We start from the raw sequence: 20,981 nt of genomic DNA, 5'->3' as shown, positions 1-20,981 counted from the left end.
AAATATAGAACTGTATTAACTCAACGGTGCTGTAGGGTGGAGAGAACCACCGGCCTCCCCAGAACTTGTGGCCTAAGCTCTAAATACAAGAAATTGCAATCCCCAGCACGCGTTTCTCTTTTTCAAAGAAATAACAGCAGTAGCATACGTAAATCCACTTAATCACAAAACATAGTATTGAGGTTCTTTGCTTCTTTTATTGTTTTCTTCTTGTTCTTTTTTATTCGTACAAGTTCTTAGCCAGCCAACACGTGTTTCGTTGCCACAGTGGGAATATAAACCAGCGACTTTTCCAAGGATCTAAAATCACTTGTCCTAATCTATTTCAAAATCTCTCTCTCTCTCTCTCTCTCTCTCTCTCTCTCTCTCTCTCTCTCTCTCGCACGCTCGCTCGCTCGCTCGCTCGCTCGCTCGCTGCTCTCTCTCTCGCTCTCTCTCTCGCTCTCTCTCTCTCGCTCTCTCTCTCTCTCTCGCTCTCTGTCTCGCTCTCTCTCTCTCGCTCTCGCTCTCGCTCTCTCTCTCTCTCTCTCTCTCTCTCTCTATATATATATATATATATATATATATATATATATATACATATATATATCAATCCAAAGCACACTATTCCACCTGGGGCCAGCCGAACTCGTGGCGGGTGGAAGCGGTGGTGGAAACCGCTTATAAAACAACAAAAACAAGGAGTTCATGGCACTCACAAGGTCGGTGCACTCACGGGGTGTGTGTCGGCTATAAAACATCCGCAGACGCGTTTCTGGCTATTGCCGTCATCAGTGCGGAAAACCCATCAATAAAACAACACAGTCATTTAAACGGTCCTGCCATATGTTTGGTGGATCCTTGGCCAATGAAGGGCCAGCAATGGGGCGTCACCGTCATGATTATTTATTGCCTAATGCAATATCTCCCATCGCTGAAAAAATCAATTGGCAGCCGTAATAACTGTGCCTGCACATCCCTTTGCCCGCCGCTGGATTAAAAACGAAAACACTGTGAGTGTCCCACATATGGTGAAACACTCTGACTTTGTGTAAGACAGAACCTTAATAGGTCAACAGAGTCCATAAGCGGCGGTTCAGGCAGCCCAAATTGAATCCAAAGCACAGTATTCCACCTTGGGCCAGCCGAACTCGTGGTGGGTGCAACCGGGAAGCGGTGGTGGAAATCGCATATAAAACAACAAAAACAAGAAATTCATGGCACTCACAAGGTCTGGTGCACTCACGGGGTGTGTGTCGGCTATAAAACATCCACAGACGCGTTTCTGGCTATTGCCGTCATCAGTGCGTAAAAGCAGTCAATAAAACAACACAGTCATTTAAACGGTCCTGCCATATGGTTGGCAGATCCTTGGCCAATGAAGGGCCTGCAATGAGGTGTCACTGTCTTGATTATTTATTGCCTAATGCAATATCTCCCATCGCTGAAAAAATCAATTGGCAGCCATAATAACAGTGCCTGTACATCCCCTCGCCTGCCGCTGGATTAAAAACGAAAACACTGTGAGTGTCTCACATATGGTGAAGCACATAGTCTTTGTATAAGCCACAACCTTAATAGATCAACAGAGTCCGTAAGCGGCAGTTCAGGCAGCCCAAATTGAATCCAAAGCACAGTATTCCACCTGGGGCCAGCCGAACTCGTGGCGGGTGCAACCGGGAAGTGGTGGTGGAAACCGCTTATAAAACAACAAAAACAAGGAATTCATGGCACTCACAATGTCCGGTACACTCACGGGGTATATATATTTTACCTGATACCTTGTACAGCCATATGCGTGGTACAGTCTTGCATGAAAACAGCAGCAATGTGTGGTAAAGGCATGTGTGGTAGAGGCATTCCTTGTAATGTCATGCAACCATCAATTAGCATACAAGTCTGAGCATCAGAGCTCAGCCAGAAGGGAGGTATATTATCCTGGATGGTGGAAATCTACCCAAATTTGCAGGTGAATGGCCATCTATGTTGATATCACAAATTCTGCCATGATAGAGAGAATTGCTCTCTTAGTAAACAGAAAAGCTCTCTAACTGTATATGGGCAAAGTACCTAAGACTGTCTGACAATTGTCTGATTTATAAAACTTATGCAACAAAAACACTTGTCTAAAGTTAACTCAGTTTCCCTGAAAGTTACCCCCAACTTGTGAAGCATCAGTTTCTTGATCAAATTTGACCTTTGATAGATGGATCTATAGTAAAAAGATCACCAGGTGTCTTAAATTACTCTATCTTATTGAATGTCTGTTGTATTTTTTTTTTAACTATCCCTTCCTTTTCTCACACTAATATATTTAATAAATGTACATTTTTATGTCCCTGCGGTGAGAGACATCCTCTGTTCAACATGCTGGCCTGGTCCGTTTGGCGAGAAGGCGATCCATTCCCATTGTTCGTGGTTTCGCTTTCGTGCTCTTGACCAGTTCTCGAAGGAGTAAATCGCAGGTGGGGTCCGACAACTGAAATCCCTTTTGTAGAATACATTATTGACGATAACCCACGATGCAGCTGCATAGAGCTGTTGTTAATTGCTTGTTTCAAGGCACAAGCAGTTGGGTTCAATATCCTATACTAATTCTGGATCAAATTTCTGTTTTATCAATCTCCGTCGTGTCACATGCATGGTGCATTCCTCGAACCCACGGTCTTGAAGAGGGAGGACACCAAGCTCAGGGTCTGGTTGTTGCAAGCCAAGCGCACCTGTGTGAACACAGCTGCCCTGTCTTCTTCCTAATTAAGCACTTTGTCGAAGGAATTCATGGCATGCGGCCTTCCATGTGACTCTCGGTTTAGTTGTTTGATGATTAACCTGCATTTTTTGCTTTCTAAGCATGGATTGGTTTGGTCCATCAGTTGTGTGATAGCTGAGAGGGACCATCAGGTGTCTCAGCAGATGTGGCAAATTAGAATAGAATTCAGTGAGCACCTCACATGGCTCAACAACTGCTCACCTAATTTTCAGTGTCTGCCTAGCCCCTCCATTCTTGTCCTTGTGAAATCGTTTATCCTTGCTTGCTACAACTATGCACTCAGATTATTGTTTTTAAAAATAACCTTCCAAAGTCATAAAACCTGAGTTTAAATTGGCCGTGAACATTAGAATCTTTTCAAACTTATCTCCTCAAAACCTGAAATGCTCACATGTGAATCTTGTCAAAATGATAACTCTGTTTTCTGGGAGTCTATGCACATGGGGCCGCCTCCAAACCAAACTCAGACTTGGAGCTCTCACTTTGATCCCCACTCATCAAAGGGATGACACTCGTTCTATGTGCTTGGAATGGGTCAACACATTTTCTTTACCTATTCTTCTCACACGGGATACAGGCCCTAGTGATATCCCATCTAGACCATGCAAGTGGGCTGCATTTTGGACTCTCTTGATAATGTAGTGGCAATCCTAAAAGAATCCAGAACAGGGTAGCCAGACACTTGCTCAACAAATGGGGCCACCTCACCCCTTCTCTCAAAGCTCTTCTCTGGTTACAATTGGCAAATTAAATATCTTTCCTTGACTTCTGCATGGCACTCTAGGAACAGGACCAAACTTCCTGATATCAAAACTCAGAGTATACACAAAGGAGAAACCTCAGATCAAGGCTGGCCCAAAGACCATTAATCCCCCATTATTTTCCAAAATATAAAACGTCCATGTATGAGCTGCTTCTCAGTACAGACATGCAAGCTGTGGAATATATTCCCAAAGAGAATAAGTACCATACACCACTATCAAGAGAAATAAAGACCTGGATTTCCCGAATCAGGCCCCAGTTGACTCTCCGGCCACAATAAATGTCCGGCTTGTTTGTTCTGCTTGCAATCCTGTAGACACTTTCCTTTGCCCACAATTCACGTATTAAATGCTCATATATATCACTGCCCCAAAGCTGGAGCACAGTGTTTAGGTCTCACCACACAGTACTAATAAATGTCCCTTTAACAAGCACCCTTCTCCCATGCTAGTGAAGCAGTGTACTAATCACACTACCATCAAAAAAGCATATTTAGGGCCTCAGCAAGAGGTAGGAAGAAAGAGTAGAAATGGTATAATACAGTACAGTGGCACTCATGCCCATCCAAGCCTTATTCAGGTAATATCTATATGGGATCCCATATGAAAGGCAAGGCACGGGGCCTCAATTTGGTGAGGTAAAGGAGTAGTAGCTGTAGGGTGCTGTCATTAGTTAGTTTTAAAAAGGATTGAAAAATGCCCAGTTTTTTAGTTACTGAGGAGTGCTCATGCAGAACAAATATATTTTGCCTGGGGTGTCATACATCCTTATGCAATTTGTGCCAGGGGGCCTTCTGAAATTGCCTGGAGGCAGTTGTACAAGCTGTATGCCTTCTGTGGCTTTGGCTACTCAGAAAATCTACAGTGTGTGCTTTTAGTCTCCAACTTACTGTGTTATGGATGGTGTAGAAGTCTGTAATACGGTGTTTTCACTCAGGCTATTTTGAACTCAAGGTTTGCCCCATGCAGTACCGAGTGGCCCATTCCCCATCGGAAGGGGTTACTAACTCGTTTTTTTTTTTTTTAGGAACTCCTCAACCACTCTACGGACCGCCCTGAAAAAATGCAGTTGAAGGAAGCCTTGGAGGCCATGCAGGTAAGAGCTTCTTACCTAATTCTTGTTTGTCCTCCATGGCCAAATGCAGTGGTTGATGTGCTTTGGAGGTGCCAACTGGTCACAGGTAGTGCCTTTTCTTTTGTTGGTGCGGTATTTGAAGTGTTTGTTGTGTAGTGGCTGCTAGGCGTCACACACCTTAGTTTTCTAAAAGACTAAATGGTAAAAAGAATTGACATGTATATAATATGTATGAAAGTTGATTTCTCGCCGCGTGTATCCACTGCGGGTTGCCAAGGAGTGTCGCCTTATTACGTGGGTGGGCCTATGACTTGCAAGTGTTGTTATACCTGGCTGTCCTCTACAGGCCTGCAATCTGACAGTTGCCATGGCTTTGTAGTTAAGCCCTTGGCAAGGTTAGTGCTGCTTCAAATAGATGTGGTTTTAGGACTGGGTCACATTGGCCTTTATAAATAGTGACCAAGACCCAAGCACTTGGGTGCCGTGTGTAAGTAGTCTAGTTACATGGCCCATAATTAAATCTAATGTTATTATATTATCATAATGGACTACTATTCATTCAACATCATATCCTTGCCACACCATGCTTTGTAAAATCACCTCGGTATACTGTGTTCCCAAGCGAAATGTGTGTCAGCTGGTCAATGTTATACATAAAATGGATTCAACCATCTACTACTTTCTCAGAGGAATCTTATACGTAAGATTCATTGAGTCAATAGTTACTTTAATATGAGTGCTAAGTCTGCAAAAACAATGCACTTAGAAATGTGTGTGACTTCAGATCTTTATGACCACTCAATGTGGTCTCCAAAAACCATCTTTGGTTCTGCCTCTTTGTTTTACCAGAAACACCTTTCTCCCCCAAAAACACTCAAGTCTCATTGGTACTCAGACTTGCAGTTCTCCTCTTGAATTGTTAGTGAAGGTAAAATTGTGTCACTATTTCTCCCTCATCCTTGCAAAGAAAGGCTCAGTTTTCCTGGCAGCCTTCTTCAGGGCATTAAAATACAAGGCTGCTCTTCATGTGAGAAAAGCACTGGTGCATTCTAGTCAAGCTTAAAGTTCCATTTAAAAAAAGACCTACCCTGGTGGGCACAGGTTCTAGACATTAATTTACTGAAATCCTAGTCTTGGATCCAATGGAACTTTGGCCAATAAACTGTATAGCAAAGCATATCAGACTCCTCAGTGAGACGCAGTGACCCAGTGTCATGAGGAGTCTGTCCGGGAGTTTGTTACACAAATATGTGAATATTTTGAAAGGTGTGCCAGCTTCACTTAGGGAGCTCTTCAATTGATACCACAGCTGCCACCCGCAGGAAGCTTATGGATTTGTTCTTTGTGGTTGTGAGTGATAAAATGCGTGTGGTTTCACTGATGTATCGAACTTTTAGATGCGTATATAAGAAATCTCACACACACACTCACTTTGATTACTAATTGCAAAGATAGAACCGCTGGCCAGTGGGATTATTAGGTACCTGGGCTGCCTGGTATTTATTCAGAAGATTTTGAAAGAATGTTGTTTTTGTTTTGCTTACCTTGGCTCCATACTTTTCTGCTCAGATTATTGAATCTCTATACCCGCGTTGTCTTTATCTCAATTTACACCTGCATGTCAGCATGGCGAAGAGTTTGAAGTTAGCACGGTTGCTAGTCATGTTTCTGCTTTTGTTCGTGGAAATCAAAGGCAAAGATGCATATATGGGCTTAACTAATGCAAATGATTAGAACACCTTGAGAAGATGCTACCTCACGTTGACGTTGTCAGGGTAATGCTTCCTCCTAGATTTGCATTACGGTTTTGTAAATATGCACTTTATGCAACCAAGAAGTGTTTTATGTCCACCTGAACTGTGCAATTAGGTCTTGCATTAGAAGAATGAAAGATATACCCACAATACATGTATTTTCTATCCTCCAGACATTTGGTGACAGAATGGGTCATGGTGTACCACACGTTTCTTAATATTTGAGTCTCTCTTTATTTTAGATGTATCTGCACGGAAGTCTATATTCTTAGCTGTGGGGGAATGTCCTATAAAAAAGAATATATATATATATATATATATATATATATATATATATATATATATATATATATATATATATATATATATATATATACATATATATATATATATATATATATATACATACATACATACAGATGGAAACAGACCACAGCTTTGAATAAGATGCTTCCGTTTCTCTTCTTAGAAGCTTTCCTTTCCTAATTCCAACTTAATTTAACAACAAAATCTTCCCTGGCATTTCACATCCTTCATTGAGTGTGCTGTATCGCAATCACAGAATATGTAGAGCCCATAAAGAGTTACATTTGTTTCTCATTTCACCCATCCATTCCTCAGTCTCTCTAATCTATTCTTTTATCCAATTGTTCATCCTTTCATACTTACCACCATTCATTTGTTCATTCATTTCACTTTCTGGCCTCTCAAACTTCTATCCCTGCATCCTTATAACCGCCCCTCAGTTAAACCCTTTTGTCTAGCGGTCCATCTGTCTCCCTTCCTTCTATCCTCCTCGTGTGTACTCCTTTGCCTCATAGTTGCATGCCATGTCCATCCGTTCATCTGTCCATCCTGCCTTCGCTAATCCTGCCTCTTTCATCCACCCCTTCATCCATTCTTCCAGCCATCTTTTAATGCCGTTGTCTTTATAGGCCAACCCTACTCTGTTCTGTCATCCGACAATGCTTCCCTTCCTCAACTCCTCCATCCAAGTGATGGTTGCGTTTTTTTCCATCAACGGTAGTCGTCTGAAGTCGTCTCTTTTTAACTCATGGGGATTGCTTGATATATTATATACACAGTGACTTAATTTTTTTCCCTCCCGTCTAGGACCAGTCCCAAACGTTTGGGAAAAAGTCAAAGATGTCAAACTTACTTTTATTCCTATATTTCGGGAAATGATCAATTTTCTTGGAATTTTCAAATAATTCGGAAGTAGTCAAGGAAATCTATGACCGTAGTACGTCTCATTTGACACTCCTTCGTAAATATGTATTCTGCATGCAGAATTGCAACAGTGGCACAATCCTTTCGATGCAGGTGTGCATTTCCACATTTGAATTCATTTTATTTGTCCAGACGGAGTACACGTTTCCCCAGGGAGAAGCCCTTTTTCCATTTGCCCCATTCAATTTTGGGGATATTTCCTCCCTACTTTACCCCCAATGCAGAATCTCGGTCACTGCTGTCATCTGTGTGCATTTCCAGCTTGGGAAACTACTTCTGAATCAATGAACGAGAACTATTTATTTAGATTTTATTAGCAGGTTGCAAAAGTCTAGTTCCCCTTTCTTAGAACTAGGAATTAATCATTAGCCTCCGGATTTTATTTTCCAGCGCCTATTTAGGTGTGGATATATGTATCGAGATGTGCACCTTACTGTTAGCACTCTGTGTAGCAATAGCATATCCAAGGGTTAAAAGGTTTTCAGACTTTACAACTGATGAAACATTCTATGTTCTGCTTCCTTGTGTTACAAATGTCATTACTTGTCCTCTGTCCTCCCATTGAAATGCTACCATTGACAATTTTACTCCTCAGAATTGTTTTGCCTCCCTGTATTCTATTTATGTTTAGTTTATTTTGATAAATGAGGTCCCCACTTATCAATGGCTGCCTGGCCAGTTTGTTTGCAAACTTCCCTTCACAAAAGCCTCTGTGAGGGTCTGGCCTGCACTAACTCATTCCACTCAGAAATCCTCCTGTTGGTCACTCAGCAATGAGCCAGGGATCGGAGTGCCATTGAAGGAGAGGGGAAAGGAGGGGAGCTATTTATGTAAATAGTAAACCTGGGCGGAGTTCGCTGAGTTGCATTACACCGAACTCCGCGAAGTAGAAAAAAAATTCCTCCGCACTACGTGGAGCTTTGCAAGCGGCGGAGTACAATAGAAAAATGCCGATCGTGGTGATTGCACAGTGCTGGATGCTTGTCCGCACTGTGCAATCATTGCGAACGGCACCAAAGCGGTCCCTGTTTTCCTTTTCTGCCACTCGAGTAGATTTTTACTCGAGCGGCAGCTCTCTCAACCCGAACGGGCAGTTTCTCAACGCGAGGTGTCGCGAGCATACAGGACCACTGGTAATGAGAAACCTGAATCCCCGCGTTGAGAAATATCACCGGTATGTTGATTTTCCAATCTTGCGCTCGCCAACTTTACGTTGACTAACGCGAGCGAGGAAAAAAACTCCGCTCCGTGGAGCAGAGTTTTTCAGAACTCAGCGATCTCTGCGTAACGCGGAGTGCAGAAAACTCCGCGAGTGAAGTTCACCTCCCATGCCTAATAAATAGTCCTGGTGTGCAGGCACGAGGCGAAAGAGCAAATGTGGACAGTTGTGCATGTGGAGGCATACATAGCTAGTGGGATTAGTTAGAACTTTTAAAGGAGTTAAGCATTGGCGTAGCTGGGAGGGGGAGGGGGGACGTACGCCCCGGACTGCTCTCTGTTTGGGGGAGGCAGAGGTGAACAAGTTGACTGGTGGTCACCCCCAAGAATAAGTCGTCTTCTGTCGATCACTCCTCCCCCATCCCCCCCACAGAACAAGTTGTCTGTCGATGGCCACCTCCCCCCGTTCTTACCTGCCCTGGACGGCAAACTCGGAGACAGCCCCGGGTGACAATATATCTAGCTTCATCCCGAAATGGGGGTGTCCAAGTGCACACCTGCTTCTGTAGATTTCACTGAAAAGTTTATCCATTTTAAACTTGTTTGCGTGCAGCCCGTGTCGTGGTCTGCCCAATCGCCACGTGTAGTTAATTACAAAGCAATTAGGGGTGAAGTAACACTCCTTCTTCCGGACGCTACGCCACTGGAGTTAAGTATGTCTTTACAGGAGTTTGGAGGGTCACCCTCCCCTCAAGGATTTACTCCAGGCACTGACTCGGCTCCGGGGGTTCTGATTGGTACAGTAACACCCTACAAGTCATTTCCTGTTTGGAGGGCTGCCCCCGGAGGTCGACTGTGGTGTTGCTAATGCCCCTTACAGCTGCTTGGTCTGGAGAGGTATATTGTGAAGCCGCCGTGGTTGAAGGGGGATCACACACAAACCCCTTTCTGAAAGCACAGCTGCTCACAGCCTGTGCATCAACAGAGCAATCGATCGTTATTACCTGAGCTGGTACATTAATGTGCTTGATTCCAGGTGGGGAGCCTCTTCCTGAGAGTTATCACTGGAGTTGTTAAGACATAGAAAATATATTCATAAAATGCTTATGTACGTACACTAATTAGGCATATTGCAGAAACGTTTACAATCAATCATTCATATTGCAATCAGGGTCTCATTCCATACATATAGTGCCACCTTAGCATCAATGCATGGATGTAAGCACTGTTCAAAACAGTTTCAAGGCATTGGCAAAGTGGGCAGCTGCCGAGGGCATCCAACATGAGGAGCCAAGGAAAAGAGATGGGGCCAGTCAGGAATGATCCCCACTGCGTGCATAACAAACAGATCATTTCCTAATTTGCCAGCTTGGAATCCTTCGCATGTGCCTGGTGTGCGGGCTGCTTGCCGCAGTTTAGCTCTCGCGCTCTCAGGCAGCTGATGGCAATTGAATTAAAAAAAATAGTCTTTCTCTGTTTCTCCTTTCGTTCACCTAATGTTTACCTCAACGCTCCCTCTCTGTCCCTCTCGTAACCTATCACTACAGCTCTGTGTACCTACACAGTGGTGAATTTGTGAAAAAGTGCCTGGGCTCTTGTCAGGAGACCGCTTGCACCAGCCCATTGCTCTTATTAGCGCGGCCTATAACAGAACTAACTACTAACCATGAAACCCTGCAAGTGGTGAGAGGATGTGGCACAATGGCCGGAGCGGCCAGACTTTGGACCTGATTCGAGTCTCGACGTAGGCTCAACATCCTTTGATTCTGGGCACATCACTGGATCTCACTGAGCCTACCAAAAGTTAATGTGTCCTTAACTGGTGCTATTGAAAAGTGCTCCAATGCCTTTGGGTCGAGTTCACGCTATAAGCGCCAGTGTTGATGATTAAGTGCCGGTGCCAAGCACCGGAGACCACCGTCTCGAATTAAGCACTGTAACCTACCACCCTCTTTCAGTATCTTGACTTTGCCTCTGCTTTCCCTGTCACTCAGTATTCCTCTCTCTATCTCCACCGCTCTCTGTCTCTCACAACCTCACCCCTGTATCACTCTCTGCTTACCGCTCCATCTCTTCCTCTCTTCACTCCCTCCTTCCTCTCTAGCACTTTTAGCTTTTCACTCTTTCTTAATCCCGCACTTGTCTGTGCTTCTCTGTCATTTCCCTTCTTCATCACTCTCTACCATACCGGTCTCTACCTCACATCTCTCTCTCTAACTCCTCTCTCTACCTCCTCTCTCTCTCTACCTCCTCTGTCCCTCATCTCTCAATATCCCTCAGTGTTTGCTTGTTTTCCCTCCTCCCTCTTTCTACTACTGTTCGCACACGTGTCAAAATGATCAGTTTCTCTGGAAATGCAACAGTCAGATTTCATGGCCCGATAACCTTTAGCAGGTCAGACATGCCAAAATGTACCAGGTGCGAAATAGGGACCAAAGTGTAACATGACTACTGAATAGGCATTCTAAAAGTGGGAATCAAACTTTTCATAAATTAAAAGAAAGTGACTATTGTTCTGGCAAATACCTACTTAATTTCTTTTTTATTTTTCAAATGTCCATGAATTAGAGCTTGATGATGACTTACCTTGTATTATTACATTATTGATAGCTTTGTTCCGACAAAACTTCCCGGCTGGTGCAAGCGGTTGTCTGAATGAGGTCCCCTGTGGTTTTACAAAAACCTACAGTGGTTATTGACAGAGGTTGTAATTAAAGCAATTAAATATCGTCTTCTGGCTTTAGTACAAAGGATGGTTCCACAGGCTTCCTTTTGCCAGAGGGCTTGGCCCACTTCTGGGAGCCGTGATCACCCCGCTGCATTGTGACTGGGACACAATGGAGAGTCTGTGCTCTTAGAGAGACGCTTCACCACAAAGCAATCACTTTTTGTTCTTTTACTTCCTTCTCTTTAACTCTTGATCTTTTTCCAGTAAATCTCAACGTGCTGTCATTATATTTTCTAACCATGGTTTTGGGAATCAGTGCACTTTCCCGTACCGTCCTGACCCTAAGAATAGTGCAGATACTTGCAGTGCTCCAGGTAAAATGCTATGTTGCATATAAATTTGTTGCCCTAAGTGGCAAGGGTATGCCCAGATCAGGGTCCCTTGCTCGCCACACAGTCAAATTCAAGCTAGGCTGGCTGATGAGGAGTGATACCCCAAAACCCGGTCTCAGGATACTTGTTTCCGGTCCAGGGAAGACATGGCCTGGCAGTTTGGGCTGGACTGTTCCCATATGTTATGTTATGTTATGTTATAAAGGGTTTTATAGCGCGCTCAATTACTCAAGAGTATCCTGGCGCGAGCAGTTATCAGAAACCTTGGAGAGTAGAATGCATGGATCAGCTAGTTAAAAAGAAAAGTTTTAAGCCGTTTCTTGAGGGGTCCGAAATCCTGAATACTTCGTATTTCTAAAGGGAGAGAATTCCAAGCCAGGGCAGCTTTGACAGAGAGGGAATGGTCATCCGATATTGGGTGACTGAGCGCAGAGCTCTGCTGGGGACGTAGAAGCAGAACCGCTTCCTGGTGTATAAAGTGCCCAAACCATGCAGAGCTCTGTGAGCCACCGTAAGAACTTTAAATTGCACTCTTTGGGCCACTGGAAGCCAACGCAGGTCACGCAAATACTGTCTCACGCTAGATCTTCTAGAGATGTTAAATAGAAGTCTGGCCGTGGCGTTTTGTATCGTTTGCAATTTACTCAACAAATAGCCAGGGATACCACAATAAAGGGCGTTGGCATAATCCAAGCGAGAGAGAATAAGTGCCCGAGCGACCGTTTCCTTGGCATGCTTGGGAAGTAAGGGAAAAAACCTTCTAAGAGATTGCCAAAACAGACACCGGTGAGTTTCTTGACTTGCACCGAAAAGCGAAGGTCGTCACCGAACCAGATCCCAAGGTTCTTAGCAGGCGCACCCACTGACTTTGGGTGAGGGAAGTCAGACGGCCACATATTTTCTTGAAAGGCAGATAGAAAAGAGCCATATAGGAGGACCTCCGACTTATCCTCATTGCACTTCAGTTGGGCACATGCCAGCCACTGAAACATGGAGGAAAGGCAGGTCTGCGCCAGAGAAGTGGACAGGTTGCCATCTTTCCAAGTAAATAGGAGCTGGGTGTCATCGGCGTAGGCAATTATTTTTGCCCCCAGCTCCTCTGCCAGGTAAATAAGAGGTGTCAGATAGATGTTAAAGAGTAATGGGCTCAAAGTAGAGCCTTGCGGTACTCCCGTAGACACTTTCCTGGCCGCTGAAGAAAACGGAGGTGACCAGACCTGCTGGGAGCGATCTTCCAAAAAAGATTTAAGCCAATCCAGGGCAGAGCCTGCAATGCCGATGTTAGCAAGGCGGGTAAGTAGAAGATGGTGGGGTACCGTATCGAAGGCGGCAGAGAGATCAAGCAAAACCAAAGCCGCCCTGCCGCCCGCGTCCAGGCACTCCCTAGTTGTTTCTGCTATATCTACTAAAGCCGTCTCAGTACTATAAGTTTTCCTAAATCCGGATTGAGCTGGATGAAGGGCGCCGGAGTTTTCGATAAAAGTATCCAGCTGACGGAAGACGACTTTTTCACAAACCTTGGACAGGGCTGGAAGAAGAGAGATGGGACGATAGTTAGCTGCTTGTAACGGATCTGAGGGCTTCTTAAGGAGTGGCAATAATTTAGCCTGCTTCCAAAGCAGAGGGACCTGCGCTGTGCACAAAGACAGATTAATAATTGATGTTACTGCAGGGTAGACGACCTCGGCTACTCCTGCCAATACTCTGGCAGGGCATGGGTCAGAAGGTGAGCCTGATTTAGGGGTATTAAGTATAGTCAATATATCTGACCCAGTTGCAGGGGAAAAGCCGGTGCATATAGGCGGCGCTGAGGGCGGAGGGATGTAGGGCAGATGGTGGGGAACACCAAGTCCCTGAATATTCTTCATCACACTATCTTGGATGGCTTGTATTTTCCCAATGAAGTAGGAGGAAAGCTCCTCACATCATTGAAGTGATGTGGGAGAGGCCGCTTGTTCGGCGTAAGGTGACAAAAAGCTTCTGACAATGGAGAAGAACTCTCTACCATTGTTTTTTGCTTTAGCAATGCAATCTGCATAGAAGCTACTCTTAGCCAATTTAATGGCCGTATAGAAGTTGCTTTGAGCTTTACGCAAGGCAGATTTTGCTGGGTGAGAGACAGAGCTGACACCCTGCTTAATCCAAGTAGCAAAGCCATCAACCGCCAAGTCCAGGTCACTAGAAAGCACCGGTTGAGTGAAAGGGCCGTATAAAGGGCTGGTATTTCAATTTTCGGTGGAGGTTTGCATTGAACCAAGGCACTGGGGGGCATTGGCGACCCCAATGTCCAGGAAAAATGGACCAGAAAATGGTCAGACCAAGTAACCTGGATAGGGTTCTCTATAGATAGTGCAAAGTTGGAACACACCATGTCAATCGTATGGCCACCTGAGTGGGAAGGAACTTTAAACCACTGAGTTAGTTGCGCCAGATCAAGAAGATCGATTAGTTCCTTAGTGCCCGGGGACCCGGGACAGTCCAAATGGATGTTAAAATCACCCACCAGGAGAAAGTATGTAAAGCGGAGAGCACGAGGGACAATAATGTCATCCAGACTCTTCAAAAAAGCGCTCGACGGGCCGGGGGGGGGGGGGGCGGTAGACCAATGTGCCACCCAGTGTAAAGTGTGGAGACAGAACAATGAAGAAGTCGAGAGCCTCCCCGTTGACCAGCCCAACTGTCACCTCACTAGTGAAAACCCAAGTATCTCTTAGCACTACAGCGATCAATCCCCCTCTACCGGTTAGACGGTCAGCTCTGGCAATTTTATATCCCAAGGGAATAGCTTCCTCAATAACTGGGGTGCAAGAGTCATTAAGCCAGGATTCAGTAACAAACAACAGATCCAAGTTGCTATCAGAAAGGAGTTCATGGATATCTAAGGCATGCTTGACTAAGGAACGGGCATTAATAAGCGCGGCCCGCAGCTGGGGGGCTTTCTCAGAGTGAGAGACAGGGGCTAAGGAAATAGCTTGCAAACGAAACTGGCAAAGGGGGCACTTCCTCCCTGTGCTATATACGCCAGTCCATGTACTATCTCCACAGCAAATAGTCATCTTCAGCGCTAATAGTTCAGAGCGAGTGTATGATCTACTTCTGATCTGATCTCCTGGCCTCAAACTCCCAGCATGGCTGGCGCTGAGCGCTCCCGGGACGCGGACGGGCGCAGACGGGCTTGCCTTAGGCGCGCCTGCGGCGCGCGTCTGCTGCACACTTGCGCCAGCGTTCTGATTTATGCAGGCAGGCAACCGGTATCAGGTGTAGGAGCCTGGGAGAATAGACAGTCAACCCAGCCACACCCAAAATGGCGGCTCGGGAGCACAGGGAGCCTAGAGAGCAGGGTCAAGAGTGATTTGCATATGGCTGAGTCTAAACTGGAATTTTGTGGCGTACAAAAAAAACAATGGATTTAACCCAGATCTGTGACTGGGGGTGGGTGTTGGATTTGTTCAGCATTCCGTCCATCATCTGTTCTCTTTGCATATGTTGCTTTTGGACAGCTTGCAAAGCACAAAAAAATGCAAATCCTCCAGCCCCTCCATCTGATACAACACGGGAGTGGGTGGTCACTTTAATTGCCCTCCGCACATGTGCACCAGTGGCTTCTTGGCGCTAGGTGACCTAATATAAAACTCTGTGAGCCAATCCTTAAATTTCGTTTGAGGCTAAACCATGAATAATTTAAATATCCCTTCACCCTTTCAGATGATGCTGTAAAAGCAATAGCATGTAGTGTTTGTTTCATTATATTTTTCAGACAGATGTTCGGACCTGAGACAATCGGAAGTGGACCCATATATTCAGGTCAACTCGATATTTTTGTATTAGATGGAAGTATGCAAATTGATGTGGTCCAACATGTCAGGGCAGCATCTCGAGCTAAGGGTCTGGGACGAAGGATGGCAACTAAAATGTAATTATTATAATACGAGTTACCCCCAGGGCATCCCAACACGGGAGAAGGAAATCCGAAAGAGCTTTACAATCCTGGCTACACACGTTAAAGGAGCTCACACTCCTGCAACCAAATATCTTTATTGATGTTAAATTCAAGCAGCTGTTGAAAGTAACAAAAATGAAACATTGACTTTCTTTTGCTCTGTTTTTCTAACTTACAGTGACAAGCAGAACAAACACGTTTATTTTTTTCACCCCTTAGATAATTATAGAAAAGTTAAAATATTTTGGCATGTTTCTTACACAGTTGGAGATACCGGACCTTTTTGGAAAGAAAATAAAAACAGACTTGTATTCAACTGATTCTAATATATTTTTGAAACATATGTTCAACAGGTTTTTGTTGTGTTTTATTTTTGGCTAGAGGTTCTATTTTCATTCTTCATGTTTGCAAACATGCTTTCTTTCATATGAAAGAGCTACGCACTAAGAATTAAAGTGCCTTGTGGGAAAGTGATGGTGTGATCATGTATTATATGGGATAAAGTACTCCCCTCCAGTACATGATAATCACATTGCAAGTCACCTCTGAGTTCAATACCCTCATATAGGAACTCAGTCTTCATCCTCGTTCCTCTATATGGTTATGGAGCTCCTCTGTGACTTGCAATATCCTTATAATGTACAGCGGGCATACTTTATTTCTTATATTAACTAATCCAGCATGAAACATTGATGGGAAAAATATTGCTTGATGATGAAATGGCAGGACTTCTGCATAAGCCCCTGTTATGGCTTTAACTCCATGGTAACGAGGCCTGTCAAAATTTGCGAGGCATGGTTCACCGGACAAACTGAAGCATAACGCACAGAGTTAAGACATTTTTTGAAGTCACGATTTGAAAATGTTTGAAAACATGTCTTCTCCTCCGGAGAGGCAAAGCAACATTTTCTAGACAAAGTTTTCCAACTTTTTTTTTTTTCTTTCAACAATCTCTGTATACGATCTCTTTCTAAAACAGATCATAAAAGCATCAATTCATCATATAAACCATAACACAGTATTATAAAAAGGTCCATACAAACCACAGTTTAGAACCTTTAAAATCATTACAGGATCTTTAATTTCAAAAGTAGGCTCTGCCAGTAAAAAATATTATTTAAAAATATATATGGGAGCAGCCGTGCACTTTAAACAATTCCGGTAACTAAGGCCCCCAACATTCAAATACAATCAATTTTTCCCAGTTATTACAGCGATTTAAATCAGGGGATCCCAGTTCTTCCTCCTTCTCAAGCATGCACACAAAAAACATGCTGCAGAGAAGCAAACAAAGGGGTCATGAAGTGCCTTTAGAAAATACCATGCCACCCTGCATTGAGTGAAGTTGTGACGCCTTAAAATCGGGAGGATTAAAGCTCTCCTTTCAGTATGATAAAACTTGCAGAATAACACTATATGTAAGTCCGACTGGGGTGAGTGATTGTCACAGGGGCAGGGGGGCAAATCTGAGTGTTTAAACTTCCTCACTGGATGGGCTACCATCAGAGGGATATAATTCAGGTGGAAACACAATAGAATAAATCTATGGTGAGGGAAACTGATACACGAGAGATATGAGAATCCATCACTCAATCTTGGGGGATAGGATCATATACAATTTCCCGCCCGTTGTTTGTAATTTTATTCCCTCCGAAGAAAGTTAGCCCTTTGAAGATACGACTCAATGATTTGCTTCTTCGAGACGTTCCTATACAGCGAGGGGTCCCGGAATAGATTTCCCTGCCCAATTGCGTTCAATTCAGCCTCTACATAACTGAGCCACCCACCCTGCTGTAGTGGTCCACCTTCAGGCAGCTGATGATTATACGTTGCGTTAAGTTGACCGTGGACCTACGCCAGATGGAAAGCCACAGCTGGATTGGGGCCAATCTGATGGAATCAAGCAAGTAAGGTAACCCCAAATCAAGATGTAAAGTATAATTTGAGTGTGAATGGGGTAAAGATCCGGAGAGGCAAAGCAACATTTTCTAGACTGAAGTTTTCCAACTTATATATTTTCGAACTTACACGGTTAGAAATTTTATTTGGAAAACATTATGTTAAAATATGTTTTAAATGCAATATACATTTAGCTTGAAATATTAAATTAGAATTTCTACTCATTTAAAAAAGATATAGTTTTTGACCATTAAATCCCTAAATTTAACACCGCATTGCTTCTGCCATGCTGTATATCTCTCTAACCCCTTCACTTACTGTTATATTCCATATAGGTACCCTGATATAGACCTAGGTAACTTCATAGCCCTTCACCTATATTCTTCCCTACATTACACCTATAGCGGTTTACAGGGACTGACCTTTTACCTAGATATGACACTGCATTCAGAACGCGGGTTTTTCCCTAGTTCCAAAATCACATACATTATGCATGAGGATTCTTGGAAGCACAACAGGACTACCATCTCCTGAATAATATCTATGTATAAAGTTCATGCCCGACGTCATCCTTAGGCCGACACAGTAATACAGCGAGGTAGGACCCCTGGGGAGACCTATGGGTATATATACTTCACATCTTGCTAAGATAGACAGAGGAGACCAGGACTACCCGGCCGACACACTTGACGCGAGACTCTGAGGTTCCTGCGTGCAGACACTCCAGCTCGCAGTGGTCCAACATCCCTTGCGGGGTGTCCAACCCGAGACCAAGACGGGGTCCCACAGTCTCTCACTTCAGGTAATGGGTTTGACTTTATCCTGGAGGGATTCTTGGCTTAACACCTACACACATGCTAGGTACACTGAGGTATATCTAGTTAGGGAGGCATTGTAGGAGTATGCATCTTTTATTGACATATATTTTATATTCTCGTATGTATTCATGATTATCACAAGATGGTAGAACTCGATCATCCCTTTACTTTCATAGTGCTTTTAATCATTTATATCTGTTACTGTCTAACGGTTGTTGCAGCTCATCTATTTTACACCAAAATAACAACTGTTAAATAAATACTTATTAAGAACGCCCAGCCTGTTTATTCTGTGTATCTCTCTAAGACAGACTAAGTAAGCACGAATGACTGAGCGAAAAGTAGTATATTGTTTCCACGGTTCTGAGGGATCAGTGTTGTCATGTTCGATGGTTGCCAAGAACTATCCTCGGTAAGAGGAGATTCTAGTGGCACTGTCAGCTAGCTGATACAAAAAGGCAACATACCCGGTGGGGGTCTTCAGAATCAGTCTGACGCCAATCCTACAGTGTGTGCTGTCTGAACGCGTAGATCCTGTATAGGTTTTATAGGAACTACACAACATTACTCATTCTCAATCCTTTGTCCTTGTCCCAATTTTAATAGCGAAATTTCACTTCTTGCCAAACTATCCCTATGTCTCATCTAGCCCTGGCGTATGTACTATCTTTACTCTTTCCCTAGCTTAACCAAACTCTCTATTAACCAATTATTTCTGTCAGCATGACTCTTTGCACTTACCTATTTTAGATTGTAATTTTTATTAAAAACATTTTGATCTAAAACATTTTAAACATTTAGTTATCCAAACTTTTTACATTTTTCCCTTCAGTTTTGAACCTCTGGCTTCAAAGACTCATGGCTAATTCATAGCACGTCTGCTCTTTTCAAGTTGTTTCTCTTTCCGACATCACTTGTGATCACCGATGTCCACCGGTATATAACTACCTTAAGCTTTGCAGCATCTTTACAATGTGTTGAACGTTCATGATAGTTAAAAAAAACCTGTGTAAGAAACAGCAGCGAAAATGCATATGCAGCCACTCCAAGCTCGCAGCTTGAGTTCTAATGTTTGATTAAAGAAACTTCATCATTTTTTTGTATGTAACGAGTTCGCTTAATTTTAGAGTTATGCAGAAGGAGGAAACGCTGACATTTACAAATCAACACTTTGTAATCTATTACAAAAAACAAATACATTGTATTAGCATAATAAGTATGTGGCAGTTCTTAATTGTAATTGCTGCAGACTTAATTCACCCAAGACAGTAATAAAGCAGAACTGATAAATATACTGCTGGGTAATACTGCTGTAAGATAATACAACAGAACTTTTAAATTTATCCTGGGTAATACTGCTGGGAGATAATATAACAGAACTGCTAGATATACTGCTGGGGAATGCTGCTGAAAGATAATAAATAGCGATGATAAATAATAAATATACTGCTGGGTAATACTACTGGAAGATAATACAACAGAACTGGTAAACATACTGCTGGGTAATACTACTGGAAGATAATACAACAGAACTGGTAAACATACTGCTGGGTAATACTGCTGAAAGATAACACAACAGAACTGCTAAATATACTGCTGAGTAATACTGCTGAAAGCTAACTCACAGAACTGCTAAATATACTGTTGAAAGAAAAAGGTGCTCACGTAGGTGTTCAAAAAAGTGCATGAGCAGCAGTTCAATGTGAAAAATTACGTGTCGCGTGACACGCGCGTCTACAGTCATTGGCCAGATGTTTGCCTCACGTGTCTGGCGGGCCTCGCGTGTGTTCTGTAAACATACGATTTCAGGTCAGTGCTATACTACATCAGAATGTGTGCAAGAACATAACTGATGAATAAACTTTCCAGGCTCCCCATGCGATTGAAAATAGTTTTCATTTCCCATGGATTGCAGTATACTGCCCCCTCGTGTCTAGGGAGAGAACTTCTTCGTTCATGTGAACATCTGCAGTGCAAAGGATTCTGTAGCATTCAAGGAGGAGATGAAATCGGCAGATGGTTGCTCATCTCAACGACAACCAGGATAAGGGAGGTGTGAGCATTTTATTTTCCCGCCCTTTTCGTTCTCTCTTGGTGTTCGGGCAACCCGTTTGCAAAGTCGGAAATATTTCTTTATGCTGATAGTGAATGTGTGCGGTGCCACCTGAGACCTGCAGATCCACGAACCGGACAATATTTACTTTTTTATGTACCTTGAAATGCATAGGTTATTAGAATAACAATTACACCTATTAATATAATTGAACCAAGTCATTGCTGCAACAGACCCACAAGGTTCGGATGGCTCTGAGATAATCAGTGCATGGCTGTTCCAGTGTTTGGTAGACGTCAACGAATCGCCATGTGCCGGAGCAGCGTGAGGTTGAGTGACGCGTGAATGATGCTTGTTCCCAATGTAGCTAATCAATAAAGGCCTAGTCGTTGTTCGGCAGGTATGACACGAGTAATGCTGGCAAAAGCAGTGAGTGTTGGAAGGCTCTCTGAGAGGGGCGGTTGGAGGTTGGGGCGCTCAATGT

At 43.6% G+C, this 20,981-nt stretch overlaps 1 protein-coding gene across 1 annotated transcript in view; it reads left to right on the top strand.

Moving 5' to 3' along the window:
- Positions 1-20,981, top strand: part of VAV2 (vav guanine nucleotide exchange factor 2) — an 805,614-nt gene that overhangs the window by 709,963 nt on the left and 74,670 nt on the right. Inside the window, exon 11 of the mRNA XM_085612602.1 lies at positions 4,538-4,606. Coding sequence (XP_085468728.1) covers positions 4,538-4,606 — 69 coding nt within the window. The remainder of the gene's footprint in view (positions 1-4,537; positions 4,607-20,981) is intronic.

The sequence above is a fragment of the Triturus cristatus genome, chromosome 1_2 (assembly GCF_964204655.1).
Source record: "Triturus cristatus chromosome 1_2, aTriCri1.1, whole genome shotgun sequence".
Classification (NCBI taxonomy): domain Eukaryota; kingdom Metazoa; phylum Chordata; class Amphibia; order Caudata; family Salamandridae; genus Triturus; species Triturus cristatus.
The sequence above is the reverse complement of the archived record's forward strand: the minus strand, read 5'-3'. Positions and strand labels throughout refer to the sequence as shown.